Source organism: Phaseolus vulgaris, chromosome 11, assembly GCF_051622355.1.
Source record: "Phaseolus vulgaris cultivar YP4 chromosome 11, ASM5162235v1, whole genome shotgun sequence".
In the NCBI taxonomy this organism is placed as follows: Eukaryota; Viridiplantae; Streptophyta; class Magnoliopsida; order Fabales; family Fabaceae; genus Phaseolus; species Phaseolus vulgaris.
The window spans coordinates 49,243,415-49,261,817 of NC_143508.1; the positions used below are offsets into that span (position 1 = coordinate 49,243,415).

The following is an 18,403-nucleotide window of genomic DNA, read 5'->3' on the forward strand; positions in this document are numbered from 1 at the left end:
TTCTATTTCATGATATTTTTTCTGTAGTGAAATATTCACTATTCATTCATATTAGTTATAATAGCACACAATAAATCATTAATATATGCATAAAAATATATACTTGAGAAATGACTTGTAATTGAAATTAGTTGTGACATTTCTTTTCTTCTTTAGTTATAACTCCACATAACTTTTATGTTGTGTTGTGTTGGCTTGTTCCTCTTAATGCTAAGTCATTACTTGTTCCCTTAAGTTGTGTACCATCATTAACCATTGATGTAAGAGTATTATTATTGTTCCTGTCAATGTTTTATTATTGTAAGTGATGTTTTATTTTCTTGCAAACGACTTCTATACTTCTTTGACTATGTCACAATATTCTTTATTGGAAGATACATCGTATGTCATTGTAAGAATTTTAAATACCAATTTTTTATACTCTTCCACGTGTTTGAAAGTTTAAGATCATTTCAACTCGTCCAAAAAATATGTATAATGATACAATAACCTTTTCTTGTCCACCTCTTAAGAATGTATTTCTCACGAAAAAACTTGACTTCATTATCTTGGAACACTTCCAATGCATAACAACAAAGTATGACAATTGTTTCAAATTTCCTACATCTTCAAGAATTAAAACATTGTAACATAATCAAATAATACTTTCCAAAATCTTTCACGATTGATCCTTGTGATGATAATTCAAACAAGGGAAGCATTTATTTTTTTTATGATATGCAACAAACTAGAAAATAAAAACTCTTGTTGGAACTTTTCGAAAGTTACTTTCAAATAATGTATGGGTATAAATTTCCCATATTTATATAAATATTTAAAATATCTCATATTGTTATGCAACTAGCCTATGACGAGTGACATACTCCCTAATTAGGTTGTTATAACACTTCTTCTCAACAACCTCTTCAGAGTTTTTTTTTATATATAAATAAGGATAAGAAGGTACTTGTTGAAGATGGAGATGAAGAAGGAAAAATATTAAATACAAAAAGTAAGGCAAAGAAATAAAAATAATAACTTTATAATTGTAGTCATGAGCAACCAAATTTAGAATTCAAATAATTGATAATTTAAATAAAAAATTATAATGTTTTATGATTGTCGGTTGAAGTAACTTTTTAATATTATTAAATTTGTGCAATATTTATCCCATTTTAATTATTTTTCAATGTAAAGCTTAATATGACTTAATATATATATATATATATAAAATTATCTATTATTTGTATTTTTAAATATTATTTTAAATTTAACTACAAGAAAATCATTACATAGAAATTAATTTTGGAGACAAAAAATAATTAGTTGCTATATTGACAAAATTAGATACTGTTTAAGAGACTAAAAAAATTATTGGTATCTAAATTAATTTCTATTATTGGTAAATAATTTATAAATTAGTATCTAATTAGATACCAACTTTAGAATCTAAATAATTGCTAGTTAAAACTTAGGTAACTAATTAGATACAAATTTTAAAATTATTTATCAATAATAAAAACTAATTTAGATACCAATAATTTTTTTAGTCTCTAAAATAATATCTAATTTATTCACTTTGAAACAAATAATTTTTTGTCTCTAAAATTGTTTATATTTAATAATTTCTAGTAGTGTTTGAATTAATATATTTAATTTACAATTAAAATAAAAAATAATAATAATTTTAACTTTAACTTTAACCCCTGATTTATAAAATCATTATTTTTATGAATTATATTTTGAATCAAGTAGTTTTAAAAAATAAAGTTTTGACTAATTATTAGTATAATACTCAATATTATTATTATTAAAGAATTGAACAATATAAAGTTACATATTAAACTAAAAAGAGTAATAGTTTGAAGAGTAAAATTAATAAATGATAATATTCGAATAGTAAAGAATGATATTAGGTTAGTTAATTTCTTTAATTAATATTTATTATGTATTGTCTTTAATTTGAATTAAAAATTTAGAATATATATTTAGATTTTAAGATTCAAAGTCTTAGGTACTTTGAATAGGCATGTGGACCCACATTTCAAACTCATGTCAGAAACAATAATCTATACCAGAAATACATCTTTGTTCAAAAGATTCAAAGATTCATTTGTTACTCCAAGTTCATGCATTTAATACAATAACATGTATAGCAAAATAATTTGGGAAACCATAGAAATTGCTAAGAAAAACCTCAAATATACCCAAATATTAATAACATGTCTCACCTAATATGGAAACTTAAGTACCTCTTATTTAAAACACATATTATTCTTGCTAGTGTTGTAACGTATTTTTTTTTAAATAATATAATATAGTAATTTATTTAACTTAATTGAAACTATTTAATTGAGCTTTTAAGAATAAAATAAAATTGTTTTATAAAATAAAATAAGGTTAGATTTATGGAGAGGAGAATTCAATTTGCACTAAGTTTGAGTTTGATTTTTTAATTTTAAATCTAGGTTATTTATGAGTTTATAAATAGGAGTTAAGTATTTTTCTTTTTCATTATATATTTATTCAAAATTTATTCTTAATAGAAATTTTAGGAGAAGCAATATGTGATAAGAAAATAACACTCTTAGATTATTGATTTGTATATCAAGTGTTACATATCATCACTCTAGGTAAGATAGAGAGTGAGAATGTCTAATAAAAATTTAAGTTTTATGAGCAATCAAAGTAATGACTTGTAATATAAATTAATTTTGATTTGATTATTGATTTATTATGTAACTTATGTTTGTGGGTTGGTTACGAGGTTATTGTATATTCTGCACATTAGAATTTTAGGGTTTAAAAGTTAGTATCGAGATATATGTTTATATTAAAAATAAAGTTATAAGTTTGTAATAATAATTTTAACACGCACTCTATATATGTATTTCCTACCACAAAATTATTAAATTAAAATCAATTTTAAAGATAAAAAAATAATTAGTTGTTATATTGACTAAAGTAGAGATATTTTAGAAATTATAAAACTTTTTTATTTCTAAATTAATTTATATTATTTTTAAATAGTTTATAAATTGGTATTTAATTAGTTACCAAGATTTTAACTACCAATTATTTAGATTCTAAATTTTGTAAAAAAATCTTGGTAGTTAATTAGATACTAATTTAAAAACTATTTAACAATAATAGAAATTAATTTAGAAATCAAATTTTTTTAGTCTTAAAATAATTTTTAATTTACTCAATATAACAACTAATTATTTTTTTTTATAAAATTAGTTTTTATTTAATAATTTTTTTTATAGTGATAGTGTAATGTATCCAACAAAGAGAAATTGCAAAAGAGGTTGTTTATCTATACAGGTGTGGCTTTGAATGTTGGTGGAATAGAAGTTGGAGAATATATTTTACCTTTAAGAATTATGACCTATTTATGCATTATTTTAACTAATGACATTGGTTTAACTAAAAAAAAAATATGTAGAACTCAAGTTATGATATTTTAACAAGAAAATATCAAATTGTCAAAATTAAAGTAAAAAAATATATTTTCCCTACATAATAAACAATTGAACTTTGGGATGAACATAAAAAGTTGTAGATGATTGTATTAGCTTTTGTAAGAAAAATTATAATTTTTTTTCTGCTGTTTGTTTAATAAATTTTCAGTTTTTTAAATAAAAAATATATTTAATTTTAAATAAGTATTTTTTATTAATTAATTTTCTTATTTATTTTAAGTTTAATCACAATAATCCGTTATTTATTTCTCTTTCTTCTCTACCGTTTCCATTCCAAAATATTTATGGATTTAAGTTTTTTTACAAGAATTAAAAATAACAATAAATACTTCATTATTAAATCATTTTATTAAAATAACTTCACACTCTCAATAAATACATTTTTATTTGTTGCAAACATATACATTAATGTAATTTATTGAAAAACAATTTAAAATATTACAAGAAACTAAATTAGAGATCATTTTAAAAACTAAAAAATTGATTTCTAAATTAGTTTCTATTATTATTAAATAGTTTTTAAATTGGTATCTAATTAGCTATCAAGATTTTTGCTACCAAATTTAGAATATAAATAATTGGTAGTTAAAACCTTGGTAACTAATTAAATACCAATTTAGAAACTATTTAACAATAATTGAAACTAATTTAGAAACAAAAAAAATTATTTTAGACTCTAAAATGATGTCTACTTTAGTCACTATATAATAACTAATTATTTTTAGTTTCTAAAATTGATTTATATTCAATGATTTTCTGGTAGTGTTAGTGAATTTGAAATTTTTTTAAATATTAAAATTACAGTCAATTCAAAATAAAAGATAATAATTATTTGTTAATATGATCTTTCTCTTTTAATTAAGAATATTATGGTTTAATTATCATTAATGTTAGTGACATTATGAATTGTGCTTAACAAAACAAAGTAATTGAATACTAAGAGTATTAGGAAAGAGAAACACTTTTAGTATCCAAATAAAAAAATTGTGTACTAAGAACTGATTTAATAATTGTCAAAACATATTTTTTTTTTTTAATTTGACTGTTAAATAATAAAATGGAGACATTAATTTCAACAATAGAAATAAGTGGGTGGAAAATTGAATGACCTAAATGAAGTTGTGAGTAAGTTGATCAACACCACATGATGAAGGGGTAACATACTTGCATTCAATGATGGAGTGGCCATTGATAGGTTACTTATGGCCAAAGTGTGGGTAAAAGTAAAGCAATTGAAGTTGTTGTTATTGGTTCAACTATTCATTATTAATTGTTCATTATTTTATAAATTTTAACTAATTGTTAATTCATATTAATTGAATAATTAGTATAATATAAATTATTATAAATTTGTCTTAAATTTTATAGATTAAAAAATTAAAAATTTGTAAGTCTTAGAATTCTTTATGAATAGGTATAGTTTACCTATGTAGCGTTTTTATTAACATATAGGTTTTAGTCTAGTTTTTCGATATTTTTATTTTTTATTTTTTTAATAATACTTTTTTCATGTGATGACAGATTGTTGTTACTTGAGGTATCAACGTAACTGAGATATCAATTTGCATAGTAATACCGAACATGTCTTAAAAATAAGTGAAGAAAATAGATATTTACATATTAAACTAATAAAGTCTTCTCATATATTTCACCATATAAATAAAATCAAGATAACATACCCTTAAATGAAAAAAAAAAGTTATTAAATGAGTATAAAAAAGATTCTTAGGTTGGTTAAAGAAAAAAAAAAGTCTATGATGAGGATAATACTTCAAAAACACATTTGAAACTAAAATATTTAAATAAATTGAAATAAAATTAACAAAAGAATCTCTAAAAGTTTAGTGTTTTTTTTTTCTATCAATTTGGGACTTTCCCTTCATAAATAAATAGTATATGAAATTTATATTATTTTTTTAGGACATCTATCTAGTTCAGATCAATTTACTTAAATTTTTTATGATTATCTTAACTTTTCAATTCTATGACAGTTGGTGATAAATTTGTATAAAAGAAATTACAATACGCATAGAAATAATTGTTGTTGACATCTAAAATATTTTTTTATATATTTTTTAAATTATTTTAAATTTAATAATATTCAAAGATTGATTTTTGAGAATACATTATGACATTGTTAATATTATTTTTTTTATCCCCATCAATCTTTTAAGTTTGTCAATTACAACTGACAAAGACTCTTCTAATAAGTAAGAAAATGTAATAATCATTGGCATCAATAATATTATAACCACATTTGCCTACTTATCTTTATTTATTAATATGAGAACGTTCATACTTTATTTATTAAATTGGCAAGATTAATGGAGAAAAGTGATACTCTTAACTTGGTTAAACTCATACTAAAATTTGGTTATGTTTGTATATTTTGTTTTAAATTTTTAGATTTTGAGTAGTTTCTTCGCTTGAGTTGAAGCTTTCTTTAAAATAAGGAGATATAGGTAAGAGAAGTTATTTATGTTTTGATAGAATCTTCGGACAAATGATTTGGATATGAAGATGATTTGGTCACAATATTTTGAGAATTTTATGTAAGATTATGTGTTGTTGAACATGATTTTTTATAGTTTAAATGAATGGAATTTGTTGTGTATTATCATTTTTATGTTATATTATTGTATTTGAGAGTTGTATTTATTAAATTGATTTTGGATAAAACCTTCAAAATAGGTTTGTTCTACTACAGAGGTTGATTCACTGATATTTTCGCTTAATAAAAAATAGCATTGCAACTCAAACTTTTATTTGGCAAGATTTTCGCTTAAGCTAGCAAAATTTTGTTCAAACTAAAATATTTTTTCTGAAGCTGAATCTTTTTGGTAAAATTGAACTAGTATAAAAGTTCTTGTATCTTTCTTCTCATCCTTGTCTTTTATTCTTTAGTCTCTGATATATTTCTTTCTTTAGTTTCTATACTCAAACGTTCTAAATTGATTGATCCAAGAAAATTTTCAAAAGTATTGTGAAGATTAATTCAGTAAAATCTTGATTAAACATCCTAGATTATCTCATGTAGTATATTGTCTAATAATTCAATAATGTTTTATAGTACAAGACCGTTTGGTAGTTCAAGAATGTCTAATGGTGCATGATCATCTATTTTGATCAAACTATCTATCTTTTTCTTAGTACATCTATCTTCAGAGCAACAAAGAGTATTAGACTATCTATCACACATCAATTATAACTTCATGATCTATTATCAGACTTCGTTTGGTTTGACGTTTTGAGCTCAAAAGTGAAACATTATTCACGTATCTTTTCCAATCATTTAGGCATGATTTACAAAAGTTGTTTTTTATAGTTATTTTTCTATACAAATAGGATATTGTATGAATTGTCGTAAAAAGACAGAGTTGACAATTTATTGTGAGAGAAACCTTGAGTTGTAATATTTTCTATTAATAAACTACTAACTGTGGATGTAGACTGATGTTAATTAACACTTTAATTGAACCACGTTAAATTTCTCTATGTGATTCTTCATTTACTCTTTCTATTTAACCATCTAACTATTCATACAAATTATTCTTTATCATCTTTTATTCGTTTGTGTGGTGAATGATCTGGTGAATTTTTGAACTATTTTATGAAAAACTAGTGCTATGAGCGTGGAGCAAGGAAACTCAATCATTATGACTTTTACAAAGTATGAGATTGAGAAATTCACTAACTTGAATGATTTTAGGTGATGATGATTAAAGATATGTGCTCTTTTGATTCAACATGGTCTCCTTGAAGCTTTGGAAGGTGAATCCAAACTTGATGTAACTGTGGTTGAGAAAGACGTGAAAGCATAGTTGGAAAAAGCTCATTAGTCTCGAAAACAAGGTATTAATGCAAATATTGAAGGATAAGACTGCATCAGAACTATGGACGAAACTTGAAAGTTTGTACGTGACCAAGTCCTTAATGACTTTGTATTTTCACAAGTGTTGTACTCGTACAAAAATGAATAATAAAAAAGCAATTAGTGAACAACTAGACAAATTTAGTAATTCTTGATTTTGAAAATATTGTCATTACTAAGTTGAATATGAAAATGTTGTTATTAATTTTAAATAAGAAAAACTCAATGATTATAATAAAATTTCTTAGGTTGATTTAAGAAAAAAAAAACTTCAAAACCACTTTTGAAATGAATATATTTAAATAAATTAAAATAAAAATAACAAAAAAAAATCTCAAACAAGTTTAAGATTTTTCTTACCAATTTGAAACTTTCCATTCACTATATATAAGATTTATATTAGTTTTTAGGATACCTATCTACTTAATTTGTTATGATTTATCTTAACATTTAACATTTTTTACTTATAGTTATTTATTAAGAATATGAAAATGTTTATATTTCATTTAACCAATTTTCTAAACAAGCTTGTAGAATTGAAAAATATTTGTGTATAAATTAAAAATATTTTTAAAAAAACTCATTGAAATTGTAACACTCCAAAAATACATCTAATTATTACAATACAAATACTACATGTTTATATAAAAGCTTAGAGTTTTTCAAAAAATTTCTAATACATGATTAGGACTTCTAGAAATACAAATATTGTCAAAATAAGGTTCAAAAGAACATCCTAAAGCCCCCCAGAACCTCCGACACATATATGATCATCTGTGTACATAGTACAATCATCGCAGTTCACAACACAATAAGAAAAGCAAGGATAAGCTAATGAAAAGAAGTTCCATAACAAACTTAATTCATGCAAAAAGAACCATTCAGACTAATCATTTATAAACATTTTTTTAAATGATGTCATATATAATTTCAATACTAATTATATTGTTCATATAGACCACACGTAGATTTATTTTCAATCATAATCATTGGATTTCATTTCAATCCATAACACTTTGATTTTCATTTCAATCACACTGAATAGACATGAATCCATCATCCTCTGGAAGACTCATTAAGTATGCCCCTACTAGAGACTAACATCTGATCCAAAGATAACTAGCGAATCCAAGAGAAAAGATCAATGTAAGTTCAAACATACAATACCGAGTGTCTACAGCGGGACCCAGTGCGTATGAACTCTCTCTCCGCTTCTCACCACCTGATATCTTAGTCTATATGACTTAGATCATCAGTGAAGCTAGAGGATCTATGTTAAACATAAACTTTTCATACTTTAATGTCATCAAACAACAACTCATACATTATCCCAAATGTAGATAATGTATGACACCAATTTCATACAATTTTCATCATTCATATATAATACATATCATTCAATCACATAACATTTAAAACTTCATACCATTCAAGAATTTTTCCAACATCAAAAACAATATTTAAATTTCAAAGTATCAAAATATAATATTTATACATGTCCACACAATATAAAATCAAACAATTTTATCAAATAACAACCATACAAGAGAAATTGAAACTTGGGATCACGTCCCTTCCACATTCAAATCTTTTAGCCTAGGATACTATTGAAAGTTAAAGTTAGTTTCCTTACCTTAATTTTTTGCTTTCGAAGCAACTTCTAGAATTTTACCCTCTCAGTCTGAATAAGCTTTAAGATTGAAGGGCCTAATACAAGTTATCCAAACAAAACATAAATTCAGTATATAGTAGAATAAGTTTAGAGGATTACTCTTCTCAACTGACTCCACCAAGATTGATGACTAAATCCTTAGGAAAAATAGAGAATAAATTATCTTTAGAGCAAAAATGATTAAATATGTTTTTCGTTTCTATGCTATAATGTAAAATTGATTTTTGTTTCTAGTCCAAATTTTAGACCTCCTGAATGCTTATAGTAAGGAAACTATTGGAATAGGTCCTCACCAGTATTTTTTTCGTTATGAAATAAACAATTTTTCAATAGTTTTTTTACTATAAATATCCAGAAAATCTAAAGTTTAAACTAAAAAAAATAAAAATTATAAAAGTAAGAGAAAAAATATATTTATGGATCTCACCAACATACTTTAAATTACAACTATATGGTCACAAAAATAAAGCTGTTGATATGCAAAAGATACATAAACATAAGCTCTTGATATTCTTACTTTTAAAACTTTCCCAAAACAATTTTGATTGTACTAGGATTACTGGTCAATGATCTAAATTCTTTGTGTGCCATCATTTCGTCATGATTTTACTTTGAATACTTTAAGTTATTAAGAAACGAAGAAATTCATATTTTATTATTCACATCAACTCATAAATCATAAGATTTTTAAGTACATTCAAACAATAACATTGTTATACACAAAAGAGACCAAATATATAAAGTATTTTTTCTAATAACGATTGCATTAACTATTTCGAGAATGTATTTCAAGTGATATAATCTTAATACATTAGACAAAATATTCTGTTAAATATTCTTGATTTCAATAGAAAGACTCTCACATCAATTACAATGGTTTTTGTCTTTAGATAAACTTTTAAGAAACATTTATGAAAAAGAAAAAAATTAAAAATAATTTATCCATGAGTTTAAATTAATTTTGTTGTAAATTATATGGAGAAAAACAAACTAATTTCATTTCATTTTTTAGAAATGTTTATAAAGAAACTTATTAAAACATGTTTTAAGTCATTAAAGGATTTAGTTAAGGATAACCATAAACATAAGAAAAAAAAGAATATACACACACACCTATTTAGTTTCATTAACATGAATTTCATATCTTCCATATTTTTTATCACAACTTTTACAATAATTTGGAGAGAAAAACAATTACACCATACTTGGCATATTTTTATAGTAAGTAATAACATGAGTGGTACACAAAGGGAGAGAAATGGAAGTGTCAAAGTGAAAAAATTCAGCACAAAAGCCCAGTTAAAGCCCAAACTTGAAGCCCAATAAGCAAAACATTTAACCTAAAAAATCTATTTTCTTTGCAGAATGCATCATTCTTCTGTGGGGTACTGGTTGTCTGGTTGCTTGAAGTATTTGCTCCAACTGCAGCTGCATCATAATCACACTTCCATTTATTAAAAAACCATTACTATTTGGACAAATTTCTTCTAAAATATTTTTAGATATTTTTTTTCTTAAAACTTAAAAATAAGTTAATTTGCAAAAAATACTTCTTTATTTATTTTTTAATCTGCATACAAATTAATTTAATTTATAAAGAAGTTTATTTAAACATGTTCTTGTTTAACTAGCAACCAAAGTTTGAAGTCAATTTCATTACCTGAAGAACTTGGTGCAGGACTTGTGCCATTTTTGGTAGAGCCTTTCTCCAATTGATAAAAAACTTGAGCCTCTTGTGATTTGGGATCCATGTGCAAGAGTTCTGCTTCCATTGAAACTTTACTATTAGATCAAGTTTTTAATTTGATAAAGAAGTGTGAAACTAGCCCTTTGCTTCCTTTATTTAAAGATAGTTACTACACACATTAATAAAATCACCAATTTAGTTCCCAAATACAATATTATTTTAACATGCATTTCTTAGTGAAAGAATATAAGTAGAGAAAAATAAAATAGATTTTATATAAGTTAAAAGATAAGAATATTATTCTATAAAGTTTTCTTTGCAATTTTTTCTTTTTGCATTGGTTTGATCTTGTGTCTATGTTTATATTTGTTTTTTTCTATACTATATTCTATATGGTTTAAGATGTTTGTCTAACTGAGAAATAAGATTTTATAATAATATCTAACTTGATGAAATTTGAACTAATAGTTTAACTGAGATGTCAGATTTTATAATAATATCTAACTTGATGAAATTTGAACTGTTAATCTAACTGAGATATCATATTTTATAATAATATCTAACCTGATGAAATTTGAACCGTTAGTCTATCTGAGAGATTTTATAATAATATCTAACCTGATGAAATTTGAACTGTTAGTCTATCTGAGATGTCAAATTTTGTAATAATATCTAACCTGATGAAATTTGAATTGTTAGAAACTGAGATGTCTCTTAAAACACAATAATTTAGGGTTTTACAGATAGAATGTTACCAGGGCACTTGGAAACATTGACAGGGGAATTGCAAGCAGTGGGAAGGTTCAAAGCCAAAGTGACATTAATCTGCAAACCACTCAAGTCAGGATCATTGCGATCTTTGATAATCACACACAAACACTTTTTGTTGTTCTTCAGCAGTTCCTTCAGACCACTGCAGCAATCTGGAGTAGGAGCATGTGCTTGACCTCCAACATAGGGCAAACATGTTGCTAGCCCTACCAATTGCTGTGTGCATTCCTCTTTCTCCTTCGTTGAATCTCCCATTGCAATGCCAACCACCATTGTTGCTGCCAACAACAACTCTGCCATGGCTTTTCTCTTCTGGTAGGACATTTTGTAGACTGTTGAGAGAGATCAGAAAGTCTTTAGTGAATGTAAGAGAATGCAAAAGTGCTTAAATATTCAGAAAGCAATATGTTGTTGGTGAAAGTATATGTATATAAACATAATAAAACATATATATATATATATATATATATATATATATGATTTGAAGTGGTGCTTGAGTACTTTCTGGAACTTTACTAAAATGGGGTTTTGCTTTTTATATGATTTGATTATTCAGTTTGTCTAACTATATGTAGATTTTTAAATATATTTCTAAATTGTTTTTTTATTACATATTATATATTTTTGATTAAATTTTTTTTAAAAAATAAATTGACCCTGATAATTTGAAGTTAAAAATAAAGTCAAGAATATATATATTTTTTAATTTAAAGAGCCAATTGAAAGAAATTTTACTAGCCAGCATCCTAACTAGTCAAATATTAAAAAGAGAAAAAAAAAAGTCATTAGAAATTATGAGAACTAATTATTTAAAAAACTATAAAACAGAAAGCTTATCTTTATACATCCAAGAAATTCACTTTTAATTTCTTAATCAGTATGGTAGAGATGGTTAACATTATCTTTAAAAAAAATTAAAAAATTGTAAACAATTTGAAGACAAAGTAATTGAATTCCTCCATTTCATAATCATTGTTGCCCTGATTTTTTTGTCATGTCAAGAAAAAATAATGTATGAACTTATTTTATAAAATTAATTGTTATCATTGAGCCGCTTCTAGCTTCTTTTGTTTGTTATTATAAGCTCAAGAGAAATATAAATAAGAAGTAATATGTTAAAAATAATGAAAATTTTTATTATGTGTGGTTTGTGTAATAAATTAAAATGTAATGAAAATACATTATGTTAAGATAAGATTAGCATTATGATTAAGATTGGGACAAACAACAAAGAATAAGAAATGCTAGTTATAAATTAATGTTCCTTTTAATGTGTAAAAGCAAGAAAAAATGGTGTGAACAAAACCACAAAAGTGTATTAACTTAGTGGGTCACTTCAACAACCCACTATGGCAAATGATGAATAGAAACTATAGTGGCTTCTAGTGGCATGCGTGGATGACAAGTGGCAACAAAACATGATATCATATTCTCCTTTTGGTGATTTCATATTCATTATTACAACCCTTCTCTTCTTTCATTTTTAGGCTATAGAGAAAAATGTCTTCTACTCATTCAAAAGAAGATTCAAATCTTTTATATTTAAAAGCATACGAGTGTTTGAAGTATGAAATGAAAGTATGCTTTAAAAAGATTGTTTTTATTTCTCTCAATATTGGAAGATGACGTTGAGATAATTTAAGACTTCATTTCTTTTGGAGGTAATGAGATAACTTTTTTTTTATCATTGTTGACTATTTTAAGATAAAGAAAGATACCATAAAAAAAATTTAAGCAAAAGAGTTTTTGAAATTAAATCATTCTTTATTGAAAGATGATTTTTAGTTTTGCAACTTCTGCGTCAAAATAAGCATAAAAGTTAGTGTGTGTCAAAATTATTTTTGGAGGTGTGAGTTAATTTTCATTCAAAAGTAGACATTCTTACAATTTTGTTAAATATGTCTTATGATATCTACATGTTTGTGATATTTACTAATTTGAAATGATATTTTATCTTTATAGCTTTTGTAGGTGATGAACCCTTCAGTGTATGGTATGCTTTAACCAGTAAGAAAACTTAATAACTAGACACTGTGACCAAGGATATAAGTTCTCTTTGTTTGAACAATACCTAAACTTTGGTTCATCGACCAATCGATTCAGGACTAGTAAATTGTAAATGATTTTTCAAATGCAAGGAAGTAATTTCAATAACTAATACGAAAAATTCATGGTGAGATTAGTAGCTATAGGTTTTGCTTCGAAGGGAAGGAATTAATTTCAATGATGTATTATCTCTAGTGATGAAACACAAATTCTTTCAAATGTTGTTATCCATGGTTGTTGTACTTAATCTTGGGTTTGAACAAATGGATGTTAAGACAACATTTTGCATGTGGACTTAGAAGAGACCATCTACATTAAGCAACTAAAAAGATTAGAGGTAGAAGACAATAAACACTTTATTTGTGAGTTAAACATGTCCTTATACGATATGAAATAATTCCAAGACAATTGAATAAGAAGTTTAACAAGTATATTGCAAGCATTGACTGAGTGGAGTAAATACAATACATGTGTTTACTTTAAGATTCTAGTATTGTTAAGACGCTAGATGGTCTACTCACTACTAGACGATCTAATATCTACTAGACGGTCTCATGATGAGAGAGTGTATGAATTGTGATGATAAAAAAGCATTATAAGATGTGTTAAAGATATAACAAAGTTCATTGATGTGCATGTATCAAGTTTAACCTAATAAACAGACTACAATATTAACATGTTAGATAATCTCATTGTGCATACGTGCTAGACAATCTTACTATGTTAAACATGTTAGATGATTTCTTCATATTAGACTTGCTAGATAGTCTTTGTGGTGCTCAACCTGCTAGACATTCTCAAAGAAAAAATGTGTTAGACGATCTCAAAGACATTAACACATTAGACAATTTATTCTTCTTCTATGTGATAGACAATCTATCATGTGAGAGAGTTTCTAAACTCAATATTCATGATCCAAAAATGCTTTCTATTTGTTCCTTAATCATTTGTGAAGCCTATAATGATTTTAATAAATCGTTTTGATTTAGAAAATGCTTCAACATTTTTATTAACTAATCTATAAAGTTTTTGTATTTCAAATGTGGATAGAGGTGTTCGAAAACAAGATTTATTCGTATTCTTAATTCTATATTAATGAAATATATCTTCCAAATGGAAGAAACCTTGTTTAAGAGTTGGATATGCGTCAACATTCTAAAATTATATAAAGATAGAAGGTTTTTGAAAATGTAGTCTTAAACAAGAAAGTTTTTGAAAAGTAGAGACATATTTGATAATAGATTTGATACAATTTCGAGATACATTTTAAAAATTAAAATCCTAGTTACAGTTTGACACACTTCAACGTTTATAATTGATCCGGTTGGTCATCGGTAGTCAGTGACATCAGCAACAGATAGCCACGTGGACCGTTCTTAGCGGAACACGTGGGCTAGGGAAGCAGATGAGTCATTGAGAAAGTCACCCAGGGTGGTGATCGGTGATCAGGGGGCAGTGGTCAGAGAGGATGCGCGATCAATGCCTAGATAAGCGCCTGGAAGCAGAAGGCGTGGCACTATGGTGCATCGATCGGTCATCTGGTGTGAGCGATGATCATCGGGTTTTCGTGTTACACGCAGTTAAGCTGGAAACGAAGGTCCCCTGGGAGAGCGTTGCATACGAGCTTGGCGTGGCAAAGTATTAGAGAAAGGAGAAGTTATGTGTTTTGTAGTGTCGTGCACGAGAGTGGCCCAAGAGAGCTAGTAAGCCAGTCGGTGATTGGTGCTCTCTTAACCCATAACGTGCATGGTGCAAAGCAGGGGTGATCGTTCACACAATAGGTAATGCCTGGTGCGTGTGCTTAGCTAAGCCACACTTGGTATTCACACTGAGGTTGCACGAGCCACCTAGTGGAAGAAACGCGCTAAGTTACTTCATGCACGGATAACTTAGGCGCGCAACAGAGTATATAAAGGGCATTCCGCGCTAATGCAAAGGGAGGTAATGTTCATTCTTGCAAGTTACCAGTTACACACACACAGCAAAAAGAGAGTGAATCACAGAGTGCACACGAGTCTCGCAGAGAGACAAGTTCTTAGTTCTTTGGTGGTTTTGTAAGGCTGACTTGAGCGTCGGAGTGCCACCGGCCGCTAGAGGCACCGTTTGGTGTGTTTTACAGATTTGCTTGGAGTTCTCGTGGAGTTCTTAGAGCGTTCTTGCACTTGTCACGGTTGCGGAGGTGGAAGATAGAGTTTGACGAGGCGAATCCTTCGACGTTTGAATCCCCTACAAGATCAATAATTAATATAGACCAAGAAAGTTTTTGAATTTAAGTTATCAATAAGGTTCTGTTATAGAAGGTTTTCAAATTAAGATTTTGAATTAATTGTATATGATTATGATATTGCTCAATTGTTTTAATGAGAATTATTACTTTTAAATTGTTTCTAGAAAATATTTACAACAATAAAGACACGTAGAAAGATAAAATCAAAAGTTTCCTTATACAAAGTTTAACGATAAAACAAATATGCTATAGTACGAATTTAGGCAAACTTTAAGTATTCCAATAACATCCTCTATAGATTTACCATCCATCATGGTGAGGAACATGTCAAGGTGTGATAAATTAAGATATTTTCCCATTTTCAACTTCTTCCATGAGGCATGGATTTTCTAACTCTACGTCCGACATGGGATCGGAGCTTGTGTTAGAATAACCTCAAGTATTTTTTAGACGTTTCTTTTATCAATTTAGACCGTTTGTGCTTATGAGCCTTGATCATCTATATTCAGAGTGAAAGATCTTAAGATGATCTTCCTTCTTTTATATGTAGATCTCCAACTATCTTTATCCTTTTGTTTGTTTCCCCTACAAAAGAAATCACAAACTCTTTTGGTATCCATACTTTTTTAGGTCCTTTGTTGTTAGTTTTGAATAATTGTCTCTTTTGTTTTTGTCTAAAACTTTTTGTGTAAAGATTTACCACTATGAGGGAAAGCAACCTTGAAAAGTTCATGAGCTTGCATTCAGCCTCTTATGTCATAATCTAAACCAGACTCGTCTGATGTAGGCATAACATTTAAGGTGAGAACATTTACAGTTTCTAAGGTCTCTACCAAATTTTAAAAGTCATGCACATAATAACATGCACCCTTTCCTCTATATTTTTAAATTTCAAAATATTATAAGCATTGGTTTGTTCAAGACATGACATCTTCTTATTAGATGTAGCTAGATTGAATGAGTCTTTCAATCTTTGAATTTTTTGTCTTAAACTAAAATACTGCTTAAAGATCTTATTGTAGTTATTAAGAAGATCACTACATGATAGATCATCTTCATCAAACCATGAATATGATGAGTCTGAATATGTTTCAAAACAAGATGAGTTAGGATTGAATTGTACCTCATTGTGTAGTTTAATTACATATGATATTCCATGCTTGTAGTGTTGGATCTTTTCCTTTAGCTGTTATCAAGTGCTCAAAGTTCCTTTATAGGCAAACTCTGATACCAACTATGAAAAATATAAAAAAAAATACAAGAAGAAAGAGTTGAATTGTGTTTTAATTAATTTAAAATCTTTTAATAAATATCATATTATGATGATTATTCATATGATAGTTTTGTATGTCAATTAATCAGTCATAGGCTTTGCATCTAATGGAGTATGACAAACGCAACTTTTTATCTTAATTGAATTAATTGACTAATGTATTTTAAACATGTATTTTCGAAAGGAATTTTCCTTCTTCAATTAGTACAAATGATAATAACATGCAATATAATGGAGACAATGAAAAGAGAAAATACACAAAAACATTTTATACTAGTTTGTCTGTCGCAACAAACTACATATAGTTCTCAATCATAAATTGATTTCACTAAGTAAACTAATGTTGGGAAGTACACTTTCGAGTATCTTTGGGCTTGTAGCCTCTCTTGGCTAATCCTTTGAGTATTATTTGAACTTGTTGCCACTCCTATATAAGTCATTGAGTATTCTTTCCACAAATCACTCTTAACTTAACTAGTATTTTTTTGGCTTCCAGTCACTCTTGATTGATTCCATTGAGTATTTTTTTTCCCGTCACTCCTTGTTCAATTGAGTATTATTTTGCAAACTACTCTTAGCTCAATTGGGTATTCTTTCCCAAGCTACTCGCGACTCAACTGAGTATTCTTTCTCAATACCGACTTTTGGCTAAGATATGAAATTTACGTGAGATTATGATCAGATCATAAGTCTTGCTCTTTAGGAAGGAATTGCATCTATTGGTGAAAACAATTTTAAGAACTCTCTCCTAGTTACTTACATGAATACTCATAGTGTTTTCTTTGAAGCATTTTCGAATTGAGAGATGTGGCAGAGTTTTTGCTTTATGTACGAGTGATCTCTTATCTTCTTCTTCTTCTTGAAAGTTGGCTTTATTTAGGAACTGAAGAATATATTGTTGAAAGACTATTTCTAGTTGTTAAGAAACTTCAAACTTGAATGTCCTTTTTACATCTAATAAGTTTGAATATGGATGTTGCATTAAATGTACTTCATACAACTTTAATTACTGTTCTTTTGTACACAACATCCTTCATCATTGACAATACTCATTTCTCTAGGTAGCATAATCTTTTGTACCAACACATGTTAAAAGTGCACATCGAACATGATAGAGAGCTGAACCAAAGTTAAAATGTTCTTTGTGTCAGGAAGTTGTTGAAAAAGTACCTTTAGTTTTTTTATCCAAGAGACCACCTCATATTACTTTTAATAATTTATTTTATATTTTTATTATTATTTTCACCATTTTTTATAAAAAAATTAATCATTATATTTTGAATAATATCTTTAAAAGGTAATGATATGGTAATGATAAATCATCTCTCATAAAAGGTAAAATATCTCTAAAAGTAATATTTATTTTCTTTATCAAGAACTTATAACATTATA

General features: G+C 26.7%; 1 protein-coding gene across 1 annotated transcript; it reads right to left on the reverse strand.

Moving 5' to 3' along the window:
• Positions 1–10,123: 10,123 nt before the first annotated feature.
• LOC137827958 (non-specific lipid transfer protein GPI-anchored 14) lies at positions 10,124–11,903 on the reverse strand. The gene is made up of 3 exons (XM_068634347.2): positions 11,450–11,903; positions 10,668–10,769; positions 10,124–10,435 (listed from the first exon to the last, which is right to left on the reverse strand). The coding sequence occupies exons 1-3, from the start codon at positions 11,787–11,789 to the stop codon at positions 10,290–10,292; spliced, it is 588 nt and encodes a 195-aa protein (XP_068490448.2). The 5' UTR covers positions 11,790–11,903; the 3' UTR covers positions 10,124–10,289.
• Positions 11,904–18,403: the final 6,500 nt, after the last annotated feature.

Excerpts from the sequence above, each read along its gene's own strand:
- LOC137827958 (XM_068634347.2), bottom strand. The coding sequence starts at position 11,789 with ATGTCCTACCAGAAGAGAAAAGCCATGGCAGAGTTGTTGTTGGCAGCA. Across the intron at positions 10,770-11,449 it reads CAATGTTTCCAAGTGCCCTG|AACTCTTGCACATGGATCCC; the intron begins GTAACATTCTAT and ends CAATGGAAGCAG. Across the intron at positions 10,436-10,667 it reads TCCTGCACCAAGTTCTTCAG|CTGCAGTTGGAGCAAATACT; the intron begins GTAATGAAATTG and ends ATTATGATGCAG.